The sequence below is a fragment of the Salmo salar genome, chromosome ssa22 (assembly GCF_905237065.1).
Source record: "Salmo salar chromosome ssa22, Ssal_v3.1, whole genome shotgun sequence".
Classification (NCBI taxonomy): Eukaryota; Metazoa; Chordata; class Actinopteri; order Salmoniformes; family Salmonidae; genus Salmo; species Salmo salar.
Window position 1 is genome coordinate 41,480,289 of NC_059463.1, and position 26,921 is coordinate 41,507,209.

At 42.3% G+C, this 26,921-nt stretch overlaps 1 protein-coding gene across 2 annotated transcripts; it reads left to right on the top strand.

The window, feature by feature from the left end:
• Positions 1-826: 826 nt before the first annotated feature.
• Positions 827-26,898, top strand: LOC106583482 (serine/threonine-protein kinase 38). Of its 2 annotated transcripts, none has more exons than XM_014167712.2 (14): positions 827-994; positions 3,412-3,552; positions 11,182-11,233; positions 11,303-11,425; positions 11,669-11,752; positions 19,242-19,365; positions 19,730-19,884; positions 20,198-20,300; positions 22,421-22,482; positions 23,323-23,440; positions 23,594-23,717; positions 23,927-24,022; positions 24,138-24,232; positions 24,404-26,898. In XM_014167712.2, exons 2-14 carry the CDS (start codon positions 3,422-3,424, stop codon positions 24,565-24,567), a joined length of 1,431 nt encoding a protein of 476 aa, XP_014023187.1. In that variant the 5' UTR covers positions 827-994; positions 3,412-3,421; the 3' UTR covers positions 24,568-26,898. The 2 variants fall into 2 exon arrangements, with proteins under 2 accessions (XP_014023187.1, XP_014023188.1); XM_014167713.2 differs by having other exon boundaries at positions 24,410-26,898.
• The last annotated feature ends 23 nt before the right edge of the window (positions 26,899-26,921 follow it).

A 26,921-nucleotide genomic window follows, 5' to 3' on the forward strand; every position in this document is an offset into this window, starting at 1 on the left:
ACAATCGAGAACCCAAGCGTGAGGTGCGTTCAAGAACGTCAAACCTGCATTTTTCATTGTGTTCAAAAAAAGACAGCATTCACAAATAATGTCATAACCTTGTTCGAGATTGAATTTTTGCGTGCCTCTGATATTTGTTTAGCGGATTTAGGATAATTTAACAGTTACTGACCTGCCTTCAAACAAAATGGGCTTTCAAGGTTACTTTATTGCAGACATATCACATCACCATCACTTACTGTCCATGTACGCAGGAATAAGTATCGTTGGAAACGTTGCACACATTACACCCGAGACAAACAATAGACTAAATCAATTATCATATGATGATGAGACCTGTACACCACGTGAACGTCAAAGGATGAAATAAGCAAATGGATAATAAAAAATAAAAACGAGTATATAGGACCCTTTTTGACAGAGATTCTGAATATTTTTTTATTTAACTAGGCAAGTCAGTTAAGAGCGAATTCTTATTTACAATGATGGCCTACCCCAGCCAAACCTGGACGGCCTGGATTCGAACCAGGGACTGTAGAGACGCCTTTGGTATTGAGATGCGTAGACCACTGCGCCACTCGGGAATCCTCAGCCTTAGATGGATTTACTCTGCTGCTACAAGCTGTTTATTATCTATGCATAGTCACTTTACTTTTTTTAGTAAGCATTTCACGGTAAGGTTGTATTCGGCGCATGTGACAAATACAATTTGAATTGATCTTTGAGGTTTCATCACATAGTAGGGTATGTTATAGTAATAGTTGAAACCCAAATAATTCTGCCATTCTTCTTTGAATTCTAAGGGACAGACTATCAATAATGAATATGATCCTAGTAGCCCACCCGACCATGGCCCCGGTAAAGGCCCGGGATAATTTGGAACTCCGCGGGAGGGGCACTTCACTTCCCGTAATTACGAGTGGATACCGACCGTCATCAGACGAGGGGAGCAGATCCGAATTGAATTTCAACGATTAATGCCATAACGGAGGAGGTGAGAGTAACATTTAATTTGACAGTGATCATGTACACGTTGTAGATGTACCATACGAACGTTGTTTTATTGATACTTTGGAGATTTAGGCTACTTTAGGAAGTTGTGGTAATGTTAGATAACGTAAGAGTAAAACAAAGGCTCCTCTCTCTTGACTGACAATCACACTATGATCACATTAGTCTTTAATAGTAAAACAAAGGCTCTATAGTGTTTACTCCAAACGCTGTTGAGTTCCGTTGTGTACAACTACTGAAGTTGTTCATGCATCGCGGTACTTCCGTCTTGTGCGTGTGCTTCAAGTGATACAAATCGTGATAGCCACACACAGAGACACTCGTTTTAGATTCGGTTTGAAAGTACTTTGCTGTGGATACTTTGTCTCAAATTTCGACACACAAAATGAAGAAATCGGCGGACAATAAGTTCAAATTGAATTGTATTCAACATTCGCGAAAGAGACAGGGGACATATGTGTGTTTTGTCCACAGAATACCACAGTATGAGTCGTAATACCCATAAAACCTAGCGGTTAAACAAGGAACTGTTTTTCCATCATTCATTTTAGTTTGGCCACATTAGGAGCGATCTGTATTCCTCCATACAGGTTCTTTCCAGATCCTTGATATCCTTCGTCTGCGCTTATGGCTCCCCCCTCTTTAATTGAAACCACAGGTTTGAAATGGGAATAAAGTCAGGAGACTGAGATGAAAATTGCAAAATGTTGATTTTGTGGTGAATTAACAATTGTTTTGTGAATGGTGCCAATAATTGTATAGGTGACTACATGAGTGGACTAGAGAAGATCTACTTGAAGTGCCTAGGGAGTAGGTGTCCATTTGGAATCAAGCAATATTCATGGTTACAAGCACATATCCCACCCACCCCTTCCTCCGTGCCCTAACTTTTACAAAGTTTAAATATATTTTTGGTGCAATAATACACTGAGTCATATAAATATAGGCATAAGATTAGAAGCCTTTTGAAATCCCCTATACTAATTTCTGGTGGGGAAAAAATGGAGTTTAGTTTTCCCCTCCATCATTCCTGCTCTACAGCAGGGGTTACCAAACGTTTTCACTCAGGACCCTCTTCCAGCATTGGGGAACATTCTGCTGTTCACACCCCTCTTGTTGGCGGAGAGAAAATGTTGCCGTTTTAAGCACATTTTCTTGCAATTCTATACATTTCGCAATTTCTAATGTCTATTCATGTGATATTTGAGTGACTCAAACATTAGAACAAAATGTATAGGCAAAAAAAACCTAGCTTAAAACATTAGAACAAAATGTATAGGCTAAAAAAACCTAGCTTAAAACATTAGAGCAAAATGTATAGGCTAAAAAAACCTAGCTTAAAACAGAACAAAATGTATAGGCTAAAAAAACCTAGCTTAAAACAGAACAAAATGTATAGGCTAAAAAAACCTAGCTTAAAACAGAACAAAATGTATAGGCTAAAAAAACCTAGTTTAAAACTTTAGCTGATATGGGATAGTTGACTTGGACATTTATGACAAGTTATAAATAGCTCTCTAAGAGGAAAACTTGATGCACTACCCAAATTTGAAATTGCACCTTATGCATTCTCTTGAAAGTTGTAATAATAGTAAGTTGAAAGCTGGACTGAGTTCTTAAAAAATATAAATTGATATATATATTCAGTACCAGTCAAAAGTTTGAACACACTTACTCATTCCAGGGTTTTTCTCTATTTTTACTATTTTCTACATTTTAGAATAATAGTGAAGACATCAACACTCTGAAATAACATATGGAATCATGTAGTAACCAAAAATGTGTTTAACAAATCAAAATATATTTGAGATTCTTTAAAGTAGCCACCCTTTCCTTTGATGACAGCTTTGCACCCTCATGTTAATCACACTGTATTATTGATCTACTAGTGGAACACGTGAAAATATTTACCATCCATTTTACTGTGTTAAAATTGAATTAGAATTTAATTATGCAATAGTCATCACACTGTATTAATGATGTACTACCTGCCATTTTGTTTGTGGAAAACTTTGGTTATATGCACTCAAAGTTCACTGTAATATACAATAACCAATTATTTTACCCCATATTTTAAGTTGGCATAATAAGGGCATCTTTTCATGGTATGATATTTGAAAGCCACGCAAATTAATGAATCAATTTGGTATAATTTTTATTGTGAATTTGTGGTTCAATTTAGCGCCATCAGTTATGCTATCTATCACTCATATCCATCAGAGAGATGTGGTGACCAGCTGGAGGCTACAGAATAGGGGACATAGGGGCATAGGTCACTTTACACTAATGTGTGCTCCAATTTGTGTGTGTGTGTGTGTGTGTGTGTGTGTGTGTGTGTGTGTGTGTGTGTGTGTGTGTGTGTGTGTGTGTGTGTGTGTGTGTGTGTGTGTGTGTGTGTAGGTAGGTAACCATGGCAGCGAGGGGTCATTCCTCATGTTCCTCGATGAGTAATCACACCAAGGAGAGAGTGAACATGGCTATGGTGACCCTGGAGAACTTCTACTGTAACCTGATAGACCAGCATGAGGAGAGAGAGATGAGGTGGGTGTTCTGCACCATGCTCACACAAACTGGAACTCTGAAAAGCAAAGATGATTCCTGAAAACATGTCAGAAGCTGAGAAGGCAGCACAGTGGCTTGGCACAAACAAGAGGAGAAGAGAGTAGAGGTGTGACACATCACACGATCTCTCTCTGCTTAGAGCCCCACACTGCCTGGTGGAGGAAATGTTCCAGACACCGTGTGTGTGTGTGTGTGTGTGTGTGTGTGTGTGTGTGTGTGTGTGTGTGTGTGTGTGTGTGTGTGTGTGTGTGTGTGTGTGTGTGTGTGTGTGAGAGAGAGAATGTTGGAGGAGTGTAACTTTATCACACCATTTTTTTATGGAAACCCCTTATTAGGAAGAGAGTATGTGTATGGTTGAGAAAAAGAAAGAGGAAGGAAGAGAGAGACAGTGTTTTACACAGTTAGCTCAGGGGCTAGAAGCCGTTACAGAGGTCTGAAAAGGAAGTTATGCCCAAAGCAAACTCCCAGTTACAGCCAATGTTCCCTCAAATTTGTTTCGGCACTGAGCAAATTTAAGGTCTGCTGAGCGCAAACTTGAATGTGGTGAAAATTCTGTGCTACTTCAGCCACGCGTTTGCTGTGAACACTAAAGCTGTACCCGCATGGTCAAGTTGGCTACTGTGGGTATTTGATCATACCAGAGTGGCCTACCAGAGTGGCCTACCATCAAAAACGATGGAGAAAATGCATCCCATAACATTTTAACATGGAAATAGCTGTTGCATTTTACAGCCTGCAGTAGCAGCCAATATGTGGTGTTCAATGTAGACCTACATTCCATGAGACTTTTGAAAAAAACATCATGGCTTGACATTAACCTGTTTATTCCACTTGTCTTTCAGACAAGGAGGTGACTGAAAATGTTGTTGTGTTGTTTGATGCAAGAAGCCACTTTACAAAATAAAATGCGTCATTATTCCCATACCATTATTACAGAGACTCAGACAAATAATGCTACCTTCTGCCTATTGGCTATATAGCTTATTGAAGCCAGGCTCAAAATACAATCACTGTTCTTTACCTGACTCGCTTTTCAAAGATGGCTAGAAATGCACACGTTTTGTGATCTTGTAGGGAGCAACCACTCCCCCATTGCTGACCACAAATGATCTATGACTATGTTAATAACTTACTAACTAGCAAAGGTCAAATGTGCACACGTGGCTACATGTAGCTCTAGCTTTGATCTCAAAACATGCGAATCAACTCACGACTTCTCATGCTGTAAACACAGTCCAGTTCAAAGTGAATGGCACAGATCCATATATGGCAATGGTCTATTTGCATATAGGTCTACTGCAGGTGTTATTGGTTATGGCTTACCGGTCTGTGAAGAGTACAGGCCTCAGTTGTGCCTGTCAATGCAATAGAATCCTACTCTGTTCTCCTTACAACAAAAACTCTTGCATAGTTAGTTTTGCATGCTAAGTCTTGCGTAGTTTATTTTGTTTTGGTTTATTGCATTGAAAGTGGCTTTTATTGTGTTTTTTTTGTAACAGTATTTTTATTGGAGTTTCACAATTTTCACCCATATTAAGAGATACAACAACAAGGACAAGGCAAAAAAAAAAACGCACTCACTTACACATATCCGTATGTATGCATGCACCCACACACACACACACCCACACACATACACACCCACCATTTTCCTCTCCCCGCTCAGCGCTTCTCTCACCCCATCCCCCCCATTGCGTCTCTCAATACATACATTTAATCAAACATGAACAGAGAAAAAAAAAAAAATTATAATAATAATAAATAAATAAAATACAAAAAAATTAAAATACATGAAAATAAAGAGCTCAGTTTAAACCAAGAAGTTGAGTTCCCCACATGGAACGTACAGTGTAATTCTGAAATACATAGATCACCATTCTAAGAGAATCCTTGCAGCATAATAGCTGACACTTCAGGTTCTAGGTAATTTAGGTAAGGTTCCCATACTTTGTAGAACTGATCTGTCTTAGAATGCAATGTACATGTCAGATATTCCAGCGGTACCCATTCAAATAGTATCTTATGCCAATCTTTAATAGAGGGAACCTTATCACTAATCCACTGTAAAAGTATGTTTTTCCTTGCTGCGAAGGTGAGGATGTTGTAAAGCCTCCTCTTACCCACAGAAGTTACATGCCTACTAGGTAGACCTAACAGTAGAGAGACTGGGTCCAATTCTAGATCGACTCCTAGGATCTTTTCAATTTCTTGCAGAACATTAGACCAATATCTTTGTATTTTGGTACATGACCATAAACAATGTGTTAGGGTGCCTGTATCAGTTTTACATTTAAGACACTGAGGAGAGGAGGAAGAGGGGCTAAAAGCATGTCTGCGATTTGGGGATATATGCAATCTGTGTATTATTCTTAATTGAATTGCTCTAGTACGATTACATATAGATATTGTTTTTGCATATTTCCAAATGTCCTCCCACATCTCTTCATCAATAGTAACAGACAGTTCTTTCTCCCACACTTGTTTCACCCTCTGTGTATCGACAGCGGAAAAGGACCTTAAAGCATCATAAAGCAGACTTACAGACATTTTCCTTTGTGGGAAAAAAAGCATTCTTTCAATGACAGACATATCAGGGTTGCCAATTAAGGTGGTGCTCTTCAGAATATAATGCCTTACTTGTAGGAAACGGAAAAAGTCCTGCTTTGGGAGTTGATATTTCTCGACCATCTGCTCAAATGACAATAAAATCTTATCTGCAAATAAGTCATTTAGTCTGCGTATGCCCTTATTAAGCCAAACGTTAAAGCCAGCATCCAGCAATCCTGGAGCAAAATCTGGGTTGTTAAGAATTGGGGTAAGAGCAGAGGTTAGTTTGGACCTTCCCAGGAAACGTTGAACTGACTTCCATACTTTGAGTGTGTTAAGTGTAATGGGGTTGTTACAATTATCTTTTACAGACTTGAAACTTGTGAAAAACAGAAGATCCTGTAAAGGGTATTTTGAAAGAGAAGTCTCAATGTCTAACCAAATAGAGGAGTCATCGTTTGTGATCCAGTCTGAAATATAACATAGGTGGGCACACCACTGATAGAACCTGATATTGGGCAGATCCAAGCCACCCATAGAATTTGGCAGCTGCAATATTGCCATCTTAAGTCTTGGCTTGCGTTTACTCCATATAAAGGAACTTAGCCATCCATTTACATCCTTTATTACCTTATTGGAGAGTAATACTGGGATCATTTGGATTGGGTAGAGTAGCCTAGGTAAAATGTTCATTTTCAAGAGGGATATTCTACCCAACCATGAAATCGGAAGAGAGTTCCAGCGCTCCAGATCCTGTCTTATTGTGTCGAACAAGGGAACAAAATTGGCTTTGTACATTTGTTGGAATTTAGGAGTTACAGATATACCCAGATACGTAAAACCTGAGGGAGACCATTTAAAAGGGAAGGGGGGAGAAGTATTAGGTACAGAGTGAAGGTTACCAAGTGGCATAGCCTCTGATTTAGTGAGGTTAATCTTGTAGCCTGAGAATTCGCTGAATAACTCAATAATATTAATAAGAGATGTGATTGAAGTCTCGGGATTAGAAATGAATATCAGGACATCATCAGCATACAAGCTTATTTTATGGTGAACATCGCCAATGAGCAGCCCCTGTATAGCAGGCGTTGCCCTGATGGCCTCGGCCAGTGGTTCCATAACAAGTGCGAATAGGAGGGGGACAAAGGACAGCCCTGTCTGGTACCTCTGTGTATAGGGAAGCTATTTGACCGTAGTCCATTAGTAAGGACAGCAGCCTGAGGGTCATCATATAAAACTTTCACCCATTTTATAAAGTTGTCCCCCAGTCCGAATTTATTTAGAGCAAAGAATAGGTAAGACCACTCCACACGATCAAATGCTTTCTCAGCATCTAGGGAGAGCACAAGACCATCCATAGCACTTCGTTGGTAGACTTCAATTACATTAAGAAGCCGTCTGACATTGTTACATGACCTACGTCCCTTAATGAAGCCAGTTTGGTCTCCTTTCACAATTAGCGGCAGTGAGTCCTCTAATCTTGTGGCTAGAATTTTAGAAAGCAATTTTCTATCCACATTCAGAAGGGAAATTGGTCTGTACGAGGAACAAGACTCCGGGCATTTTCCCTTTTTGAGAATAAGTGATATGTTGGCTTCTCGCAGCGTTTGGGGGAGCTGGTCATTTGAAAATGAGTGGTTAAACATATCACGCAATGGCTCAAGGATCAGGCCATGGAATTCTTTATAGAACTCACTACAAAACCCGTCCGGTCCTGGGGCCTTACCATTTTGCAGATTCTTAATTGCGGACAATATCTCTTCCTCGGTAATAGGGGCATTAAGGAGAGACCTCTGTTCTTCGGAGATAGTAGGGAGCTCAATCTTAGAAAAGAAGTTCTCCATTAACTTGGCTGCGTCATTTGGCAGTTCTGAGGCATAAAGATTTGCATAGAATTTCTTAAATGAGTCATTTATCAATTTATTTTCATATAAATGATTGCCATCAGAATCAGTAATAGCTGCAATTGACTGTGAGTCAGCTCTCTTTTTAGCTAGGTACGCCAAGTACTTTCCTGGCTTATCGCCATGTTCATATAGCTTTTGCTTGACAAATCTAATTTTCTTTTCAGCGTCCTGTGTTAGGAGGGAGTCCAACGTTGATCTAATGACTGATATTTCCTTTAATAGGGCAGGAGTGGGAGTTTCAATGTAGTCCTTCTCTTTAGTTCCTAATTCACCCTCTAGTGTTTTTTGCTTTTCACGCTTTTTCCGCCTCTTAGTGGCTGCGTATGACATAATCAGACCCCTGGCGTACGCCTTACAGGTTTCCCAAAGGAGTGAGGGGTTATCTGTTGATTGAGAGTTAATAGAGAAAAATGCCTTAAACTCTGTAATAAAATATGATGTGAATGTATGGTCTTTAAGAATGGTTGTATTCAACCTCCAGTGTCTTGACTGATTGAATGCCCCGTTGAGTTTTATGTCCAGGATCACCTCCGCATGATCAGATATGACTATGCTTCCTATCCTAGCGGATAAAACCGACTGCAGTGACGTCCTGGGCATAAAAAAGTAATCTATTCTAGTCTGACATCCATGAGGTGCAGAGAAAAAAGTGAACTCTCTGTTGGAGGGATGAAAGGCTCTCCAAACATCAGCATACCCCAGATCGTCACAAATAGCCGTAAGTGACTTAGCTTGAGGAGAGAGTGAGGCTATACCACTGGGAAGCTTATCAATAAGGGGGTTCAACAAACAGTTAAAATCTCCTCCAACCACTGCCGTGTCTGAGTTTAATTCTGAAAAGTCTAGAAATACCTTAGTGAGGAAGTCAGGGGGGTGGGCAGGGGGGAAGTAAATATTCATTATGGAAATGCTCTGCCCTTGTAAAGTACCATTAATTATAACAAAGTGACCCAATTTATCTTTCACACACTTCAAGACCTTAAGTGGTAGGTTCTTTTTCACAAGAATTGCTACACCTCTACTTCTGGATGTAAATGATGAGAAAAACACTTGACCATACCCCCCTTGTTGTAATTTCAGATGCTCCTTATCATTCAAATGAGTTTCTTGTAATAGGGCAATATCAATATTTTCTTTTTTCAAAAAGGACAGTATCTTCTTCCTTTTAATGGGGTTATGGCTCCCTCTAATGTTCCATGTACATATACGTAATCTGTTACCTGCCATTGCGCTTTGACCATTCAATATCCAGACTGAATCCTACTGTAAAAATGGGGTGGTACCTTTTTCCATGTGTTGAACTCTCCTCTATCTCACTGAGCGTAAACAAACGATATGAACCCTGAACTCGAACTATACTAAACCCAAAAATTAAACATGAAAAGATCCAAAAGGGGGTTTTCCCACTAGCTAACATGCAGGGGATTTCAACTCTCCAATGTAGACTCTTAAGTCCGCATTGCCACTCAATAGCCTCATCCTTTATATATGTGGAAATTAAAATCAATAGAAGATTGAGGCTATTCCACCTAAAACCAAGCCTGGGCACCAATATAGGTTCACACATATCTCAGTCTGAGCTAAGGCGGCAGTTACTTTAGCAAGAAAAATAATAACAATACGAATGTCACTGAACAGGAGCACATGAGAACTTACACCCCTGTTTCATGATCAGATTAAAAATAAAATAAGACGTTATCCAATGCTGCGGAGGTGCAGCTTAAGGTTATTTACCCGAGAGAGTCAATAAACGCAGCAGCCTCTTCAGATGTGTAGAGTTTTTTAGGCGATCCGTTGACCATAATCTTCAATGTGGCCGGGTACAGCAGTGCGTAGTCGATCTTCATTCTCTTGAGTCGGGCCTTCACCTCATCAAACGCTTTGCGCCTTCGTACAACTGCTGTGGAATAATCATTGAAGAATGAGACCTTTGGACCTTTACGTTGACTACCATCAGAACCGATGTTTCTAGCCGCATCCATGACGCGCTGCTTGTCGGTAAAGTTGTGGAACTTTATAACCACTGGTCGTGGGCGCTGATTGGGACCAGGTATCGGTGCTTGAGAGCGATGTGCTCTGTCTAGCTTCACCCGACCAGCCTTAGTGTCCATTTGTAGGTAGCCAGGGATCCATTCCTCAAAAAATTTTACTGAACGTGTCCCTTCAGAATTTTCCGGGAGTCCCACAACACGTATATTGCATCTGCGTCCTCGATTATCCAAGTCGTCAATGTGCTCCGCCATTTCGCGCACCTGTTTCTCAAGTGCTTTTATCTTAGTGTCCATGGATGTAGTTGAAGTTTCCACAGTAGCAATTCTTCCTTCCGCCTCATCAACACGTTTGACAACCCTCTGTAGTTCAGCTGAATGGCCTGCTATTGCTTCCAGGACCGTTCCTATCTTAACATCGATCACTTTAGTAATGTTATCCGTCATCCTTTGAATCACCAGGTCCGTTGTGCCTGGATCTGTAATGTTGTTAGATTCGCTAACGTTAGCTAGCTCCTCCTGCACATCTACATGGATGGCGGTTTTGGTCGACTTCTTAGTAGCTCTGTTGGGCATGTTGTCGGAGATTTTTGAGAAATAGTCGCCAAGACTCATTGTAGGGTAACTTATTTAGCCAATTCTACCACTTTTTCAAGCTAGGAGATTAATGAAAGAATATAAATTTACGAATACCGCGTGAGCTCGCTGAAACACCGTGTTCTCTCTACGGCGCCATTTTGTTCCCCCGGCTTTTATTGTGTTGATTCGAACACAATTCCCACAGTAAAGGGAAACGTTGATAGTGTTAATTAACGGGGAAAACTCTAGAAAGTTGAGTGCAGTTCAATCTCGTGCTTCTCTACGCGGGCTGCTATTTCTTCTGCGGGGCAGTCCCGGGGGAGCTGTGCTCCCATGCTCGCATGCAGCTTAGAGGGAACATTGGTCACAGCTCAACCTACCCACCAACGTTTATGGTTTGTTTCTCTTTGAGAATGTATGAATGGGCCATTCCAATTCTGTTACCGTTCCTCCATAACTGTCCTGTAGAAGTTATGGAGATAGTGTAGTGATCAGTATAGAGCTGCAGGTTGGGAGGTGTCTTCCTGAATCAGCATATTTCAACCTAACCTTTGCCTCTTGACCCTCAACCCCTATTTTGTTGCCAGGCAACAGAAGCTGGAGATGGTGATGGAGGAGGAGGGGCTGCCTGATGAAGAGGTGAGTATAGTTCTAGCAGTGTCACGTGCGCACACACACACACACACTTACACACAACCTGTGTTGCAGAAGCGTATTCGGCGCTCCCAGCACGCGCGTAAGGAGACAGAGTTTCTGAGGCTGAAGAGAACCAGGCTGGGATTGGATGACTTTGAGTCCCTCAAGGTGATTGGTCGAGGAGCTTTTGGAGAGGTAAGCATACATGGAGCTATTAGAATTCTAACTAGGTTATTATTGTGTAATTAGTTTCCATTTTACAATGTTACCATAGTTACCATTTCACAGTCTGAACATGAAAACCGCACAACTGCCTAATCCACTGTTTCAGAAAATGTATTGATGACGATAGTGTAAATGCCCTTGCATTGGCTATGACCTCGTGAACTTCTTGCTGCCATGTTGGCTCAACTTTGACCTTTGTCCCCTGACTTCCAGGTGCGTCTGGTCCAGAAGAAGGACACAGGTCACATCTACGCCATGAAGATCCTGCGCAAGGCCGACATGCTGGAGAAGGAACAGGTGTGTGTGTGTCTCTCCCTCTCGGTCTCTCTCTTTGTCTCTCCCTCCGTCTCCCCCTTCTGTCTCTCCGTCTCCCCCTTCTGTCTCTCTCTGTCTGTCTCTCTCTCTCTCCGTCTCGCTCTCTGTCTCTCAATACAATTTGCTTTATTGGCATGACGTAACAATGTACATAAACTTAGTTTGGAGATTTACAATATTGTCAACGAGACAAGAGTAACAACGATAACCAAGGGTGAAAATAACCACACGTTGATCAGTAACAATAACATAGAGGACGTGAGCAGGTTGGTCTGTCAGACACTGTCCCTAGTGCGCTGCCAACCCACAGCTCTCTGCGTCCTCCCCCAACAGGACGGGTAGCCTGTCCTCATCAGAGAGCTCTTTGAAACCTTGAATAAGGGTTTCAAATTTGGGGAAAATACACTCTCTAATTATTTTATATTTGTAAGAATTTTGTCAGGAAATGCAGCTCTGTCTCAGGTTCTGCTGTTGTGCTGTGGTTGCACAGCCTTTCCTCTACAGGGAGCCAGGTTTTCCTGTGTCTACTCTTCTCAATAGCAAGGCTGTGCTCACTGAGCCTGTACTATGTCAAGGTTTTGATCAGTAACCATGGTTAAATAGTTAGCCACGGTGTACTGTCCATTTAGGGCCAGACAGCACTGCATTTTGCTTTGTTCTTGTGTTTCCCAATAAGCAATGTAGTTTTGTTTTGACTGTGTTGTAATTTGATTTATTCTGATTGACTGGATGTTCTGGTCCTGAGGCTTCAGTGTGTTAGTAGAACAGGTTTGTGAACTCAGCCCCAGGACCAGCTGGATGAGGGGACTCTTTTCTTTGCTCAGCTCTTGGCATTGCAGGGCTTGGTAATGATATGAGAGGGGTCACTGTATTTTAGATGTTTCTAAAACTTATTTGCTCTTTTTCTAGTTTTTATTATTAGTGGATATTGGCCTAATTCTGGCCTGCATGCATTGTTTGTGGTTTTCCTCTGGACATGTAGGAGAATCTTACAGAACACTGCATGCGGGATTTCAATGGGGTGTTTGTCCCATTGGGGGAAATCTTGTTTTGCAAGTGGACCCCACACCTCACTGTCTTATGTGAATTTCATTATCAATGTTCATAAACTTCAATTAATCTACTCAGTCTGCAAACCAGAGTTTGTAAGATTCTAGTTGAATGAAACAGATGAGAGTCCCAGCTTACAATAGTCAAAATGTTTATTCACGAGGGTACTCTGAAGTTCATTATACAAAGACATCCATTTTATAGTTCACTTCCTACCTATGCACATACATCCACACAAACAGTAGATATCCTACGCACATACATACACACGAACAGTAGGTGAGTTGTGTGCTTCTCCAGAGTTCTCACCACTGTGTATCACTACCCAGCGCTGTCCGTTCCATTCCCCTGAGATTAGAGAAGCCTTGAGAAGTACTCCCTGTCCTATCATAAGTTTCTCAGAGTTCTAGCCAGGTCGAGCCAAACACAGTTTTAATTGTTCTCAGTATTTTCTTCGGCACACACATACACACATTTATCTCCCTCCCAGTCCAAGCTAGTTGGACTTATGTTTAATACTTTAATTATTCATTATACATGCTACATAAACAACTAATTACTAATTAGTTACGTTTCAGGGTAGAATTATTTAATCATTTTCTTTAAACATATAAAATATTTTATCACTGTCATAAAATGCAATTGGTTCAATGACACATTCAATTAGTTTTAGCCAAATATTAATAGGTATTTCAGTTAGTATTTGCTTATTTTTTATTTTTGTAAACTTTTTACCCCTTTTTCTCCCCAATTTCGTGGTATCCAATTGGTAGTTACAGTCTTGTCTCATCGCTGCAACTCCCGTACGGACTCGGGAGAGGCAAAGGTCAAAAGCCGTGCGTCCTCCGAAGCACAACCCAACCGAGCCGCACTGCTTCTTGACACAATGCCCACTTAACCCGGAAGCCAGCCGCACCAATGTGTCGGAGGAAACACTGTACACCTGGCGACTGTGTCAGCGTGCACTGCGCCCGGCCTGCCAAAGGAGTTGCTAGTGCGCCATGGGACAAGGACATCCCTGCCGGCCAAACCCTCGCCTAACCCAGACGATGCTGGGCCAATTGTGCGCTGCCCCATAGGTCTCCTGGTCGCGGCCGGCTACAACAGAGCCTGGATTCGAACCCAGAATCTCTAGTGGCACACTTAAACCACAGCGCCACTCAGGAGGCCTGAATTATTTACTTTTTAATGGCGTAGAATGCCCTGCGTGCTTTCTCTCTCAATTCATTCACTGCCTCATTTAAGGTGTCCAATTGAGCTTATTTTTAAACCTAAGTAATTGCAGTGTGTGCAGTACTATATATATTTTGTACCAATTGAGAACAAATTCCCTGAGATCTGGATCTTCTCTGGAAAATCATTATTTTTGTATTTTTGGGGTTTACTGCCAGGTCCCAGGTCTGGCAGTACTGCTCTAGCAGGTCCAGGCTCTGCTGTAGGCCATGTGCTGTGGGTGACAGCAGGCACAGGTCATCTGCGAAGAGCAGGCATTTCACTTCTGAATTGTGGAGACTAACACCAGCGGCTCTGGATTTTCTAGAATAGTGGCCAATTCATTGATGTAAATATTGGAGAGTGCAGGGCTCAGATTGCAACCCTGGCGAAGGCCCTGGCCCTGGTTAAAGAATTCTGTTGTTTTCTTGCCAATTTTAATGCTGCACATATTAACAGTATACATTGATTTAATTATGTCATATATTTTACCCTTACACCATTTTCAATACTTTTGTAGAACAGTCCTGTATGCCAAATAGAGTTAAATGCTTTTTGGAAGTCGATAAAGCAAGTGTATATTTTGGTATTATTTTGGTGGACATGTTTATCTATCAGGGTGTCTAGGGTGTAAATATGATCGGTCATGCAATGTTTTGGTTTAAATTCAATTTGGCTTTTACTCAAGACATTGTGCTTATTAAGGAAGTTTAGAACTCTTATAAAACTACAGAAAACCTCCCCCAGGTTACTGTTCACACAAATGCCTCTGTAATTGTTAGGGTCAAATTTGTCTCTGTTCTTAAAGATTGGGGTTATGAGTCCTTGATTCCAGATATCAGGGAAATAACCTACATTCAGGATCAAATGAAACAGTTTTAATAGAGCTAATTGAAATGTTTCACTAGTGAATTTGAGCATCTAATTTAGGATGCCATCAGGTCTGCATGCTTTTTTAAATTTTGAGGGCCTGAAGTTTCTTATGGAGAATCTGGTCAGTAATTGGGGAGTCCAATGGATTTTCATTGTCCTTTTATAGCTTTTAGTAGTCCATTCAACTTCTCATGAATTTGGCGTTGTTCTGCGTTTTCTGTCAATTTGAACGGTGTTGTAGAGTGTTTTAAAATGGGTTGTCCATTTTGTATCGCTAATTCCTCTAGTTTCGATTTTTATTTAGGTTTTTCCAATTTTGCCAGAAGTTGATGTGTTTATGGACTCCTCAATTAGTGTCAGCTGTTTGCTGTTGTACTGTGCCTTTTTGGTTACGAGTGTACGTTTATAGAGTTTTAAAGTCTCACAGTAATTAAGGCGAAAATCACTATTATTTGAGTCTCTGTGCTTTTGGTTGGATAGTGTTCTAAGTTTTTTTTCTTATACTTTTACAATCTGCATCAAACCAGTTGTCATCTGTGGTCTTTTTTGGGTGTTTTTTAAAATCGATTTCAGTTGTGCTTCTTTTGCAGTTTGCCTGAATATATATATATTTTTTTTTACTGTGAGTGGGTGTGGTATCCAGAAAGTTATCTAAGAGTGTTTGGATTTTTTGGTTACTGGTTGCTTTCTGGTATTTGTCTGGGCTGTGAATGTGTGGTTATTTCCATGTCTGTTTTTTTTGAGGAACAAGGTAATTTGGCTGTGATCAGACAGAGGTGTTAGTGGCTTGACGGTGAATGAGCTGAGAGAGAAAGGGTCCATGTCTGTAATCATATAGTCTACTGTGCTGTGGCCAAGAGGTGAGGAATAGGTGAATCTCCCCAAAGAGTCCCCCCGTAACCTACCATTGACAAAGTACAGACCCAGGGTTCTACAGAGCTGCAACAGATCCCTTCCGTTTTTGTTGATGGTGCTGTCATTGTTGTTTCTATGGGGGAGATTAAGACAGTTAGAAACAGTATGGCCTGTAATAAAGCTGTCCCCTCGTGTGGTCGTTAGATCAGGTAGTGTTCCTGTGCGCGCATTTGTGTCCCCACAGATGAGCATATTTTCCTGAGCCTGGAAATGGCATGTCTCTTCCTCAAGGGTGGGGAAGATCTCCTTTTTCTCAGTTTTAACCAGATGTGATATTTACAAGTTTTGAGGGGATCAATTAGATTTAGTAGTTCGGATTTGTACCAAATGATCAATCCTCCAGAGTCTCTGCCTCTATTGACAGAGCTGTGTTTCTGTGACGGCACAATTACCTCTCTGTAGCCTGTGGGACAGTGAGTGACAATGTCTCCCTTCCACCATGTCTCCTGCAGAATGATGACGTCAACATCTTTAAGATTTAACTCCAGTGCTAAAGTCTTCAGTCCAAAGGTTGATGAGTTTCGGCCCTGAATGTTCCACCTGCTAACTGATTTCATGTTTCAAAAAGAAAGAATAGCACAGTCAGAACTACAGTTACTACTAAGTTGTTCAGAGTGAGATAATGGATAACAGAAAACATCTAACTCTTTTTCTTCTTCTTCCTATTCACTGAACAAGGTGTGTGTGTGTGTGTGTGTGTGTGTGTGTGTGTGTGTGTGTGTGTGTGTGTGTGTGTGTGTGTGTGTGTGTGTGTGTGTGTGTGTGTGTGTGTGTGTGTGTGCGAACACATTAGTGCAGATGTATTGGAGGAGCTGTTTAATCTCACTCAAGCCTACAGGGTTCTGCTGTCCTCTGAGGGCCTCCGTGTAGCTGCGCTGGTCCTGCTGTTGGGCCCTGTGGAGGGGAGGGGGGCCAGGTCTGGGCCGGGGGTGCTCCCTCTCTGGTCTGGTAGAGGTGGAGGTCTGGTGTGGGGTAGTAGGCTGGGCCCGGTCCAGTCTGGCTGCGCTGATGGAGGTGGTGATGCTCTGGTGGTGGGTGGGGCCTGTGGGGTGCGCTGGGTCTGGTGGGGCGTTGAGGGACCTGGGGCTCCTTGGTGGTGTAGGGGTCTCTGGGTGGTCCTCTGTCCAGTGCGGCATGGGGTGTTTGTCTACCAAGTGCCACGTCCTTTAGAGACTTGTCAAACATCCCTACTGTCTGCTTCCTCAGGTGGGAGTGGTCGTGCAGGTGCTTCGGGGTGATTGTTGGGTGGTGAGCAACGTGCACATTTGGGAGTAGACCACACCCTCTGGTGATGTCAGCGTTGACTTTCTGAATGGTACGGGGATGAAAGTCTTTGCGGGGCAGCAGAGTGGAGATGGTGATGTGGGAGTTGGGGAACCACTCAGAGGCCCTCTCTGCTACTCTGTTGACCAGGCTGCCTACTCTCTCCTGATCCTCTCGCAGGTTGTTGGTGCCGCTGTGAATAATGATGAGGCCTGGTGTGCCAAAGTCAGACTGGGACAGGATGTGGAGTGCATTCGGCATTTTTGGGCACCATATTTTGGACACCTTATGGTGGGGGAAGAGTTTATCCTCTTGGATAAATTTCCCATTTGAGTCAATGAGGATGGCCACCTCAGTGGGTTTTACCAGAGTAGTGGGTTTATGGTCTGGGGCTGGGGTACACAGGGCCTGTGTACAAGGAGGGGTATATGGGGGTGTATTAGGGGGGGCCAGAGAGCTTCTCTCTGTTGTAGGTGTCCCCATGTGAGCCTGAGCAGAGATAGTGTTGTCTGGCTGGCTGCTACTGCCTGAGCAGAGATAGTGTTGTCTGGCTGGCTGGCTGCTACTGCCTGAGCAGAGATAGTGTTGGAGATAGTGTTGTCTGGCTGGCTGGCTGCTACTGCCAGAGCAGAGATAACATTGTCTGGCTGGCTGCTACTGCCTGAGCAGAGATAACGTTGTCTGGCTGACTGGCTGCTACTGCCTGAGCAGAGATAATGTTGTCTGGCTGGCTGGCTGCTACTGTCTGAGCAGAGATAACGTTGTCTGGCTGGCTGGCTGCTACTGCCTGAGCAGAGATAACGTTGTCTGGCTGGCTGGCTGCTACTGCCAGAGCAGAGATAACATTGTCTGGCTGGCTGCTACTGCCTGAGCAGAGATAACGTTGTCTGGCTGGCTGGCTGCTACTGCCTGAGCAGAGATAACATTGTCTGGCTTGCTGGCTGCTACTGCCTGAGCAGAGATAATGTTGTCTGGCTGGCTGCTACTGCCTGAGCAGAGATAACGTTGTCTGGCTGGCTGGCTGCTACTGCCTGAGCAGAGATAGTGTTGTCTGGCTGGCTGCTACTGCCTGAGCAGAGATAGTGTTGTCTGGCTGGCTGCTACTGCCTGAGCAGAGATAGTGTTGTCTGGCTGGCTGCTACTGCCTGAGCAGAGATAGTGTTGTCTGGCGGGCTGGCAGCTACTGCCTGAGCAGAGATAACATTGTCTGGCTGGCTGGCTGCTACTGCCTGAGCAGAGATAACGTTGTCTGGCTGGCTGGCTGCTACTGCCTGAGCAGAGATAACGTTGTCTGGCTGGCTGGCTGCTACTACCTGAGCAGAGATAGTGTTGTCTGGCTGGCTGCTACTGCCTGAGCAGAGATAGTGTTGTCTGGCTGGCTGGCTGCTACTGCCTGAGCAGAGATAACGTTGTCTGTCTGGCTGGCTGCTACTGCCTGAGCAGAGATAACGTTGTCTGGCTGGCTGCTACTGCCTGAGCAGAGATAACGTTGTCTGGCTGGCTGGCTGGCTGCTACTGCCTGAGCAGAGATAACGTTGTCTGGCTGGCTGCTACTGCCTGAGCAGAGATAACGTTGTCTGGCTGGCTGGCTGGCTGCTACTGCCTGAGCAGAGATAACGTTGTCTGGCTGGCTGGTTGCTACTGCCTGAGCAGAGATAACGTTGTCTGGCTGGCTGCTACTGCCTGAGCAGAGATAACATTGTCTGGCTGGCTGCTACTGCCTGAGCAGAGATAACATTGTCTGGCTGGCTGGTTAATAGCTACTGCCTGAGCAGAGATGATGACTTTTTAAGGAATGAAAAAATAATAAACTAATCAAATAAAAAGGAAGTTATACACACAACTGAAATATTGTTTTTATTGATGTCTGCCCAGTTTGGACCTGACAGAGACAATTGGAAAATTGTCAATGTTTTGGCAATTGCATGTTCAATATTTTTGCCTTTGGAATTCCCATAAATAAAATCTGAAATAGTTTTAATGTCATTATTTCTTAATTCATTTAATGTTTAAAAATAATCGTAACCAAAACTCTTTTTTTGAAATAATCGAACCGAAAACGAGCCGACCTCAAAAAGCACTAATCGCTCAGCGCTGCTGAGTGTAGAGAACATATGTGTGTTAATTCTGCAGGATCTGTGTTGTATTTCTATGTTAGGTGGGCCATATCCGGGCTGAGAGGGACATCCTGGTGCAAGCAGACAGTCTGTGGGTGGTCAAGATGTTCTACAGCTTCCAAGACAAGATTAACCTCTACCTACTCATGGAGTTCCTACCTGGAGGTCAGTGGAGGCTGGTGGGAGGAGCTATAGGAGGATGGGCTCATTGTAATGGCTGGAATTGGAATATATGGAACGGTATCAAACACATCAAGCATATGAAACCACATGTTTGATACCGTTCCATGCATTACATTCCAGCCATTACAATGAGCTCATCCTCCTATAGCTCCTTCCACCAGCCTCCTCTGCTGGAGATGTGTGTGTTATGTGTCTCTGTGTGTGTGTGTGTGTGTGTGTGTGTGTGTGTGTGTGTGTGTGTGTGTGTGTGTGTGTGTGTGTGTGTGTGTGGCATGTTTGCAATCGTGTGTGTGTTTGTTAGTTTGTGTATGTGTGATGCTGATGGTCTGTGTGGCACCCCCTGCAGGTGACATGATGACATTGCTGATGAAGAAGGATACCCTGTCAGAGGAGGAGACTCAGTTCTATGTGGCTGAGACGGTCCTGGCCATAGACTCTATACACCAGATGGGCTTCATACACAGAGACATCAAACCTGACAATGTACTGCTGGACTCTAAGGTACACATACACACTACATGGTTGAAATGACATCATTACAAACAGGTTTAAATATGGTTGAAATGACATCATTACACACAGGTTTAAATATGGCTGAAATGACATCATTACACACACACAGACAGGAGGATGACATCAGCATTATAACGTGGTGATCTGTCTGTCGACTCTGTCTAGAATCATAAATCCACACACACAGTTTCACAGTCGCCACAGGAAGTGTGATTTCAGAAACACTCTGGCGTTGTCACACAGTATTACTGAAACATCCCCAGGAAGTAGTGTAGCACAACTAACTGTGTGTGTTTTCCAGGGCCATGTGAAGCTGTCAGACTTTGGCCTGTGTACAGGGTTGAAGAAAGCCCATCGGACAGAGTTCTACAGGAACCTCAACCACAGCATCTCCAATGACTTCAGTGAGTACAACAATAAAACCATACTTGATTCATTTCAGTTGATAAAACTATACAACTTACAGTGTACAGTGCCTTCAGAAAGTATTCACACCCCTTGACTTTTCCTAGCCTGAATATAAAATTGATTGAATTTAGTTTTTTTTTGTCGCTGGCCTAAACACACAATACCCCATAATGTCAAAGCGGAAGAATGTTTTTTTTTATATAATATTTTTTTTTATTACAAGTTAATACAAAATGAAAAGCTGAAAAAAGTATTCAACCCCTTTGTTTACGGCAAATAAGTTCAGGAATACAACTTTGCTTAACAAGTCACATTATAAGTTGCATGGACTCAATAATAGTGTTTAACATGATTTCTGAATGACTACCTCATCTCTGTACCCACACATACAATTATCTGTGAGGTCCCTCAGTTGAGCAGTGAATTTCAGACACAGATTGAAATAAAGACCAGGGAGGTTTTCCAATGCCTCGCAACGAAGGGCACCTGTTGGTAGATGGGTAAAGAAAAAAAGCAGACATTGAATATTTTTTAGTTTATTTATTTAACTAGGCAAGTCAGTTAAGAACAAATTCTTATTTACAAAGGTGGCCTACACCGGCGACGCTGGGCCAATTGGGCACCCAATCACGGCTGGTTGTGATATAGTCTGGATTCAAACCAGGTTGTCTGTAGTGATGCCTCTAGCACTGAGATGCAGTGTCTTAGACCACTGTGCCATTTGGGAGCCCTTTGAGCATGGTGAAGTTATTAATTACACTTTGGATGGTGTATCAGTACACCCAGTCACTACAAAAATACAGGCGTCCTTCCTAACTCAGTTGCCGGAGAGGAAGGAAACCGCTCAGGGATTTCACCACAAGGCCAATGGTGACTTTAAAACAGTTACAGAGTGTAATGGTTGTGATAGGAGAAAACTGAGGATAGATCGGCAACATTGTAGTTACTGCACAATACTAACCTAAATTACAGAATGAAAAGAAGGAAGCCTGTACAGAATACAAACATCCATCTTGTTTGCTAAAAGGCATTAAAGTAATACTGCAAAATATTTGGCAAAGCAATTCACTTTTTGTCCTGAGTACAAAGTGTTATGTCTGGGGCAAATACAACACACAACACACTCTCCATATTTTCAAGCATAGTGGTGGCTGCGTCATGTTATAGGTATGCTTGTAAAGGACTGTGTAGTTTTCCAGGATCAAAAATAAACTAAATGGAGCTAAGCACAGGCAAAATCCTAGAGGAAAACCTGGTTCAGTCTGCTTTCCAAACACAAGGCCAAATCTCTACTGGAGTTGCTTACCGAGGACAGTGAATGATCCTGAGCGGCCGAGTTACAGATTTGAAAATGTTTGTCTAGCAATTAATTTTGAAAAGGACAATGGGAAAATATTGTACAATCCAGGTGTGCAAAGCTCTTAGAGACTTACCCAGAAAGACTCACAGCTGTAATGTCACACCCTGACCATAGAGAGCCTTTTATTCTCTATGTTGGTTTGGTCGGGGTGTGACAAGGGTGGGTAATCTAGGTTGTTTATTTCTTTGTTGGCCTGGTATGGTTCCCAATCAGAGGCAGCTGTTTTTCGTTGCCTCTGATTGGGGATCATATTTAGGCAGCCATTTCCCCACTGTGCTTTGTGGGATCTTGTTTTGTTTTTGTGTAGTTGCCTGTGAGCACTCCAGAACGTCACGTTTCGTTTGTTCTTTATTGATTTGTATTTGCTGAAGTTTCACTTTATAATAAAGATGTGGAACGCTACGTACGCTGCGCCTTGGTCCAGTTCTTACGACGATCCTGACATGTAATCGCTGCCAAAGGTGATTCTAACATGTATTGACTTAAGTAAATTATACATTTCTGTATTTTATTTTCAATAAATCTACAAACATTCCTAAAAACATTTTGTTCACATTTTCATTATGGGAAATTGTGTGTAAATGAGTGAGAAAAACAATCTATTTAATTAATTCTGAATTCAGGCTGTGACACATCAAAATGTGGAATAAGTCAAGGGGTATGAATACTTTCTGAAGGCTCTTTATTTGTCATGATTTGTCACCTATGTGTGCAGTTGTAATTGAGGTGTGCCTGAGACTAATTTTTTCTTTACAGCGTCTCAGTACATGAACTCCAAGAGGAAAGCAGAGACCTGGAAGAGGAATAGACGACAGCTGGTGGGTGTCATGGAGCTCTGACTACCTTCAGTCACTACTCAGCTGGAGGATCGGTCTTTACCTTTAACTTCCTCATAAACACAACAGGGATGACTAGTATAAGGTTTCACAATGACCTCTGTTTTTTAAACGTGTTGGTTGTGTTTATTTACTCATAGGAAAAAGTGTTCTCTCATGTGAAAGAGTATAGCAGCTCCAAAGAAAAGGCATTTTGTCACGCTAGAGAGCCTGTTCTGTAGAGACTAGAGTCTCTGGATGAAGTGAGGAAGGCCAGCATAGGAGCACAGACACACAGTACAGTACATATCTGGTGTGCAGGTGGTTGGAGTCCTGTCCCTGTTAGGGGATATACAGCACACTCACTCACTGTTACGTCAGTTACATTTCCGCAGCAAGTGTATGGCATCGTTAGAGAAACTTCTGGGGTCGACTCTATTTTCATTTTGTCAATTCAGGACTTTGCTGGAAATGCAAATTTAACTTGTGAGCTACAGGTTGTTTTACTGTCTGTGCTCTCTGCTCATCTCCCTCCCTCCTTTCCCCCCTGTCCTTTCCTCTCCCTCTCCTTTCCCTTCTCTCCTCTGCCCTCTCTCCTTTCCCCTCTGTCCTCTCCCTCTCTCCTTTCCCCTCTCTCCTCTCCCTCTCCCTCTTCTTTCTCCTCTCCCTCTCTCCTTTCCCCTCTGTCCTCTTCCTCTCCTTTCCCCTCTCTCCTCTCCCTCTCCCTCTTCTTTCTCCTCTCCCTCTCTCCTTTCCCCTCTGTCCTCTCCCTCTCTCCTTTCCCCCCTCTCCTCTCCTCTCCCTCTCCTTTTCCCTCTCTCCTCTCCTCTCACCATTTCTCAGGCATTCTCCACTGTGGGAACTCCAGACTACATTGCCCCAGAAGTGTTCATGCAGACCGGATACAACAAGCTCTGTGATTGGTGGAGCCTGGGGGTCATCATGTATGAGATGTTGATTGGTAGGAGGGATATCTTTTGATTGGAAACACAGGCCCTAACTTAAGAGTGGCATTAGTAACTGAAACCTTTGTGTAAATCATGCATTGATGTCAGTTTGATGCAAGTTATGATTGAATTAGGATTGCTGTCTAAATGTCCCTCTCTCTCTCCAGGCTACCCCCCGTTCTGTTCAGAGACGCCCCAGGAAACCTATAAGAAAGTGATGAACTGGAAGGAGACTCTGGTGTTCCCTCCAGAAGTACCTATCTCAGAGAGGGCCAAGGACCTCATCCTCAGGTCAGCACCAGTACTACATATCAACATGTTGAAAAATACAGCGAGATGAATAAACATTCTGTAGCTTACTGTTGCATGTTGCTCTTGAGAAGAATGAACATCAACTAAATGGTTACAATGTAATCTCAAGCTAGTTCTGTATCTATGGCAAGCACACTTCTATATCCCTCTGTGGTTCTCAGGATCTAAACGTGTATTTTACTGCTTAGGTTCTGCTGTGAGGGAGACCATCGGATTGGGGCGACAGGAGTGGAGGAGATCAAGAGAAACCTGTTTTTTGAGGGAGTCGATTATGACCACATCAGGTACACAGGGACTACATAAAACAAACTGTTTATATCTAAATCAATAAGGTTTTTATACCTCAGTGGTCCAAAAGTCCAGGCCTCACTACAGTTTTGCGTTTGTCACCCATCACAGGGAGAGACCTGCAGCGATCCCCATTGAGATTAAAAGCATCGACGACACGTCAAACTTCGATGAGTTCCCTGAGTCAGACATCCTTTCACCCACAGGTGAGAGAAAGACAGACAGTTTCAGCAGAAACTATTTTCCTCTGTCTCAGTTGATTATTATTCTGACTGTGTGTGTGTGGTTGTACAGTATACCCTGTGACTATAAAGCTCTCTCCCTTTCTCCTTATCTATTCACACTCCCTCCTTCCTCTCCCTCTTCTCTCTCCCAAGCTGCAGCTGCAGCAGCACCCACCAAGTCCCCAGCAGCAGCAGCTGCAGCGGAGGCTGACTATAAGAATAAGGACTGGGTCTTTATCAATTACACCTACAAGCGCTTTGAGGGCCTGACAGCCAGGGGAGCCATCCCTTCCTACATGAAGGGAAGTAAGAGATGAACTGTGACCCTATAACTTGCGCTGCAATGGCCCCCTGAACCGCTCATCTTCCCGCAACACCCAGATGTCTTCATTTCACTGTTCTATTTCATATTACCACAAATATGAAAAAAGCAAAATATCAGTTTATTTCGACAGTTCAGTTAGGCTGTGTTTATGGGGCAAGTATATTCCCTGCAGGCCTCCTGAACCAGGATTCATTATACCCGGTGAATAAATGGTTGTGACCACTGTTTGGCCTTTCTGCGAATGTAAAACTTGATCTTAGAAACCGGGATAGCAGCTTTGATTGAGTAGGACCCAATGTCTCAAAGCTGAAGCCTGGCTCTAACTTTCCCAGCAGCACTGAACAGCCTTAGAGCTGCCCCCTTTGTGCCCCTCCAGAACCTTCTCCCCATTCCTCTCCTCAACCAGTCATACTGTTCATAGGAAAACGTCTCTACTGTTCTCTGGGAGCTGGCAGGTTCCCAGCAGTCTGTATCACTTCCCCTGTGATGTCATCAGATCACTGCTTGCCTTCAAGGGAGGAGTTAGAAGATTGCTATTTTTAGGGTTCTATTTTGGGGATTTTTGTGATGTTAGTGAGTGAGAATTTTCAACAAAGGACAGAAAATTCCGTTGTGGTCTTGCTACTCCTCTAGAAATATAAGCAAGAACCACTTCTCCTTTACTGCCTTTGTTGTGCCCAGTTATCTTTCTTCTCTAATTGTGTATAATACAGACATTTTCAATAAGGTTGATTCTAAATGCTGTTGGTTGAAATAGTGTTAGTTTTCAGGGATATAACTAATGCTGGTTGTGTGTGTATTTTGAGCTGTCTGAATGACACTGCCTTGAAACAAGTTAACATGTCTATTTCTGTGCCTTAACCAAAGAACTACAGGAGCTGTACATTAGTTTAACATTTGAATCCCCCCCTTTTTTAATGTCAAGTTGTTTCTATGCATGATGGAAAGATCTGGACTTTCGCTCTCACAACTTACTTACTTGATTTTGTTTTACAGCTTGTCTTTCTAAAGCTGGTATTTAAAGAAAGGATTCTTATTTTAGTCTTCAGTTTTTTTCCATATAGTATTTTTAACTCACAAAGGTACCACTGTTTTATGAATAACGCTGGTTATTCATTAATTTCGTGTACATTTTAAAACTTCCCTAAATATGGAATTTCAACTTTCACTTATCTGTGTTTATAGCACTTTCAGGTGTGTGTGTGTACATTTGGTCTCACTTTACTGGAGTAACTACAGGAGAATTTACTAGAGTAACTACAGGAGACTTTACTGGATTAACTACAGGAGAATTTACTAGAGTAACTACAGGAGACTTTACTAGAGTAACTACAGGAGAATTTACTAGAGTAACTACAGGAGACTTTACTAGAGTAACTACAGGAGAATTTACTGGAGTAACTACAGGAGACTTTACTAGAGTAACTACAGGAGAATTTACTGGAGTAACTACAGGAGACTTTACTAGAGTAACTAGTAAATCATCTAATTACTATACAATCTGGTAGTAGTACATGTAGCTATGGAACACTAACCATTTGATCTAAGGCTTATAATCAAGAGAATACAATGCTAAGTGCTATGTAACTTCTTATACTTAAAGGTAATTCCCATATAGTTACCCTGTAATAATACTTTTTTTGTAAAGTGTTGCTAGAATTATTTTTCTTTCCAGATGGATGACTGAATGACGTTGAAGTGTAGTTTCACTCATTCTAGTTTTCACTCGAGTGCTTTAAGGTGTTTTTATCGCTGGAGAAGTAAGCCCTGAGCAGCTGCTTAGAATGATAGACGCATAGGCTGCGTTTACACAGGCAGCTCAATTCTGCTATTTTTTTCACTAATTGGTCTTTTGACCAATTAGATCAGCTCTGAAATTGATTTGATGTGAAAAGAATCTGATGTGATTGGTCAAAAGACCAATAAGTGGAATAAAGATACCGATTGGGCTGCCCATGTAAATGTAGCCTTACTACTGTAGTGCTGTTTGAAAAGGTACACATGACAAACAGGCGGTACAATACTTTCCATTATGTCTGATGTGTTTAACAGATGTATCTTATATTTGTTGTCAATGCTCACACCAAGCTGTTCCTTTTGAACAAGAACAAATATCCATATGCAAATGACTACATGTATAAACCACAATAATTTCTCTGCTGGATGACACAGTATACTATGCATAGATGTGAGCATGTGTGTCTGAATACTTCTGTATGAGGTTTTGAATGTTTTCAGCTCAACCACATTTCTCTGCAAAGAAAAGCTTTAAATGCTAAAATGATTTCATCATTCAATAAAAGTTTCTTACAACTCTGTGGCATACTGTCTGTGGCTTCATTTGTA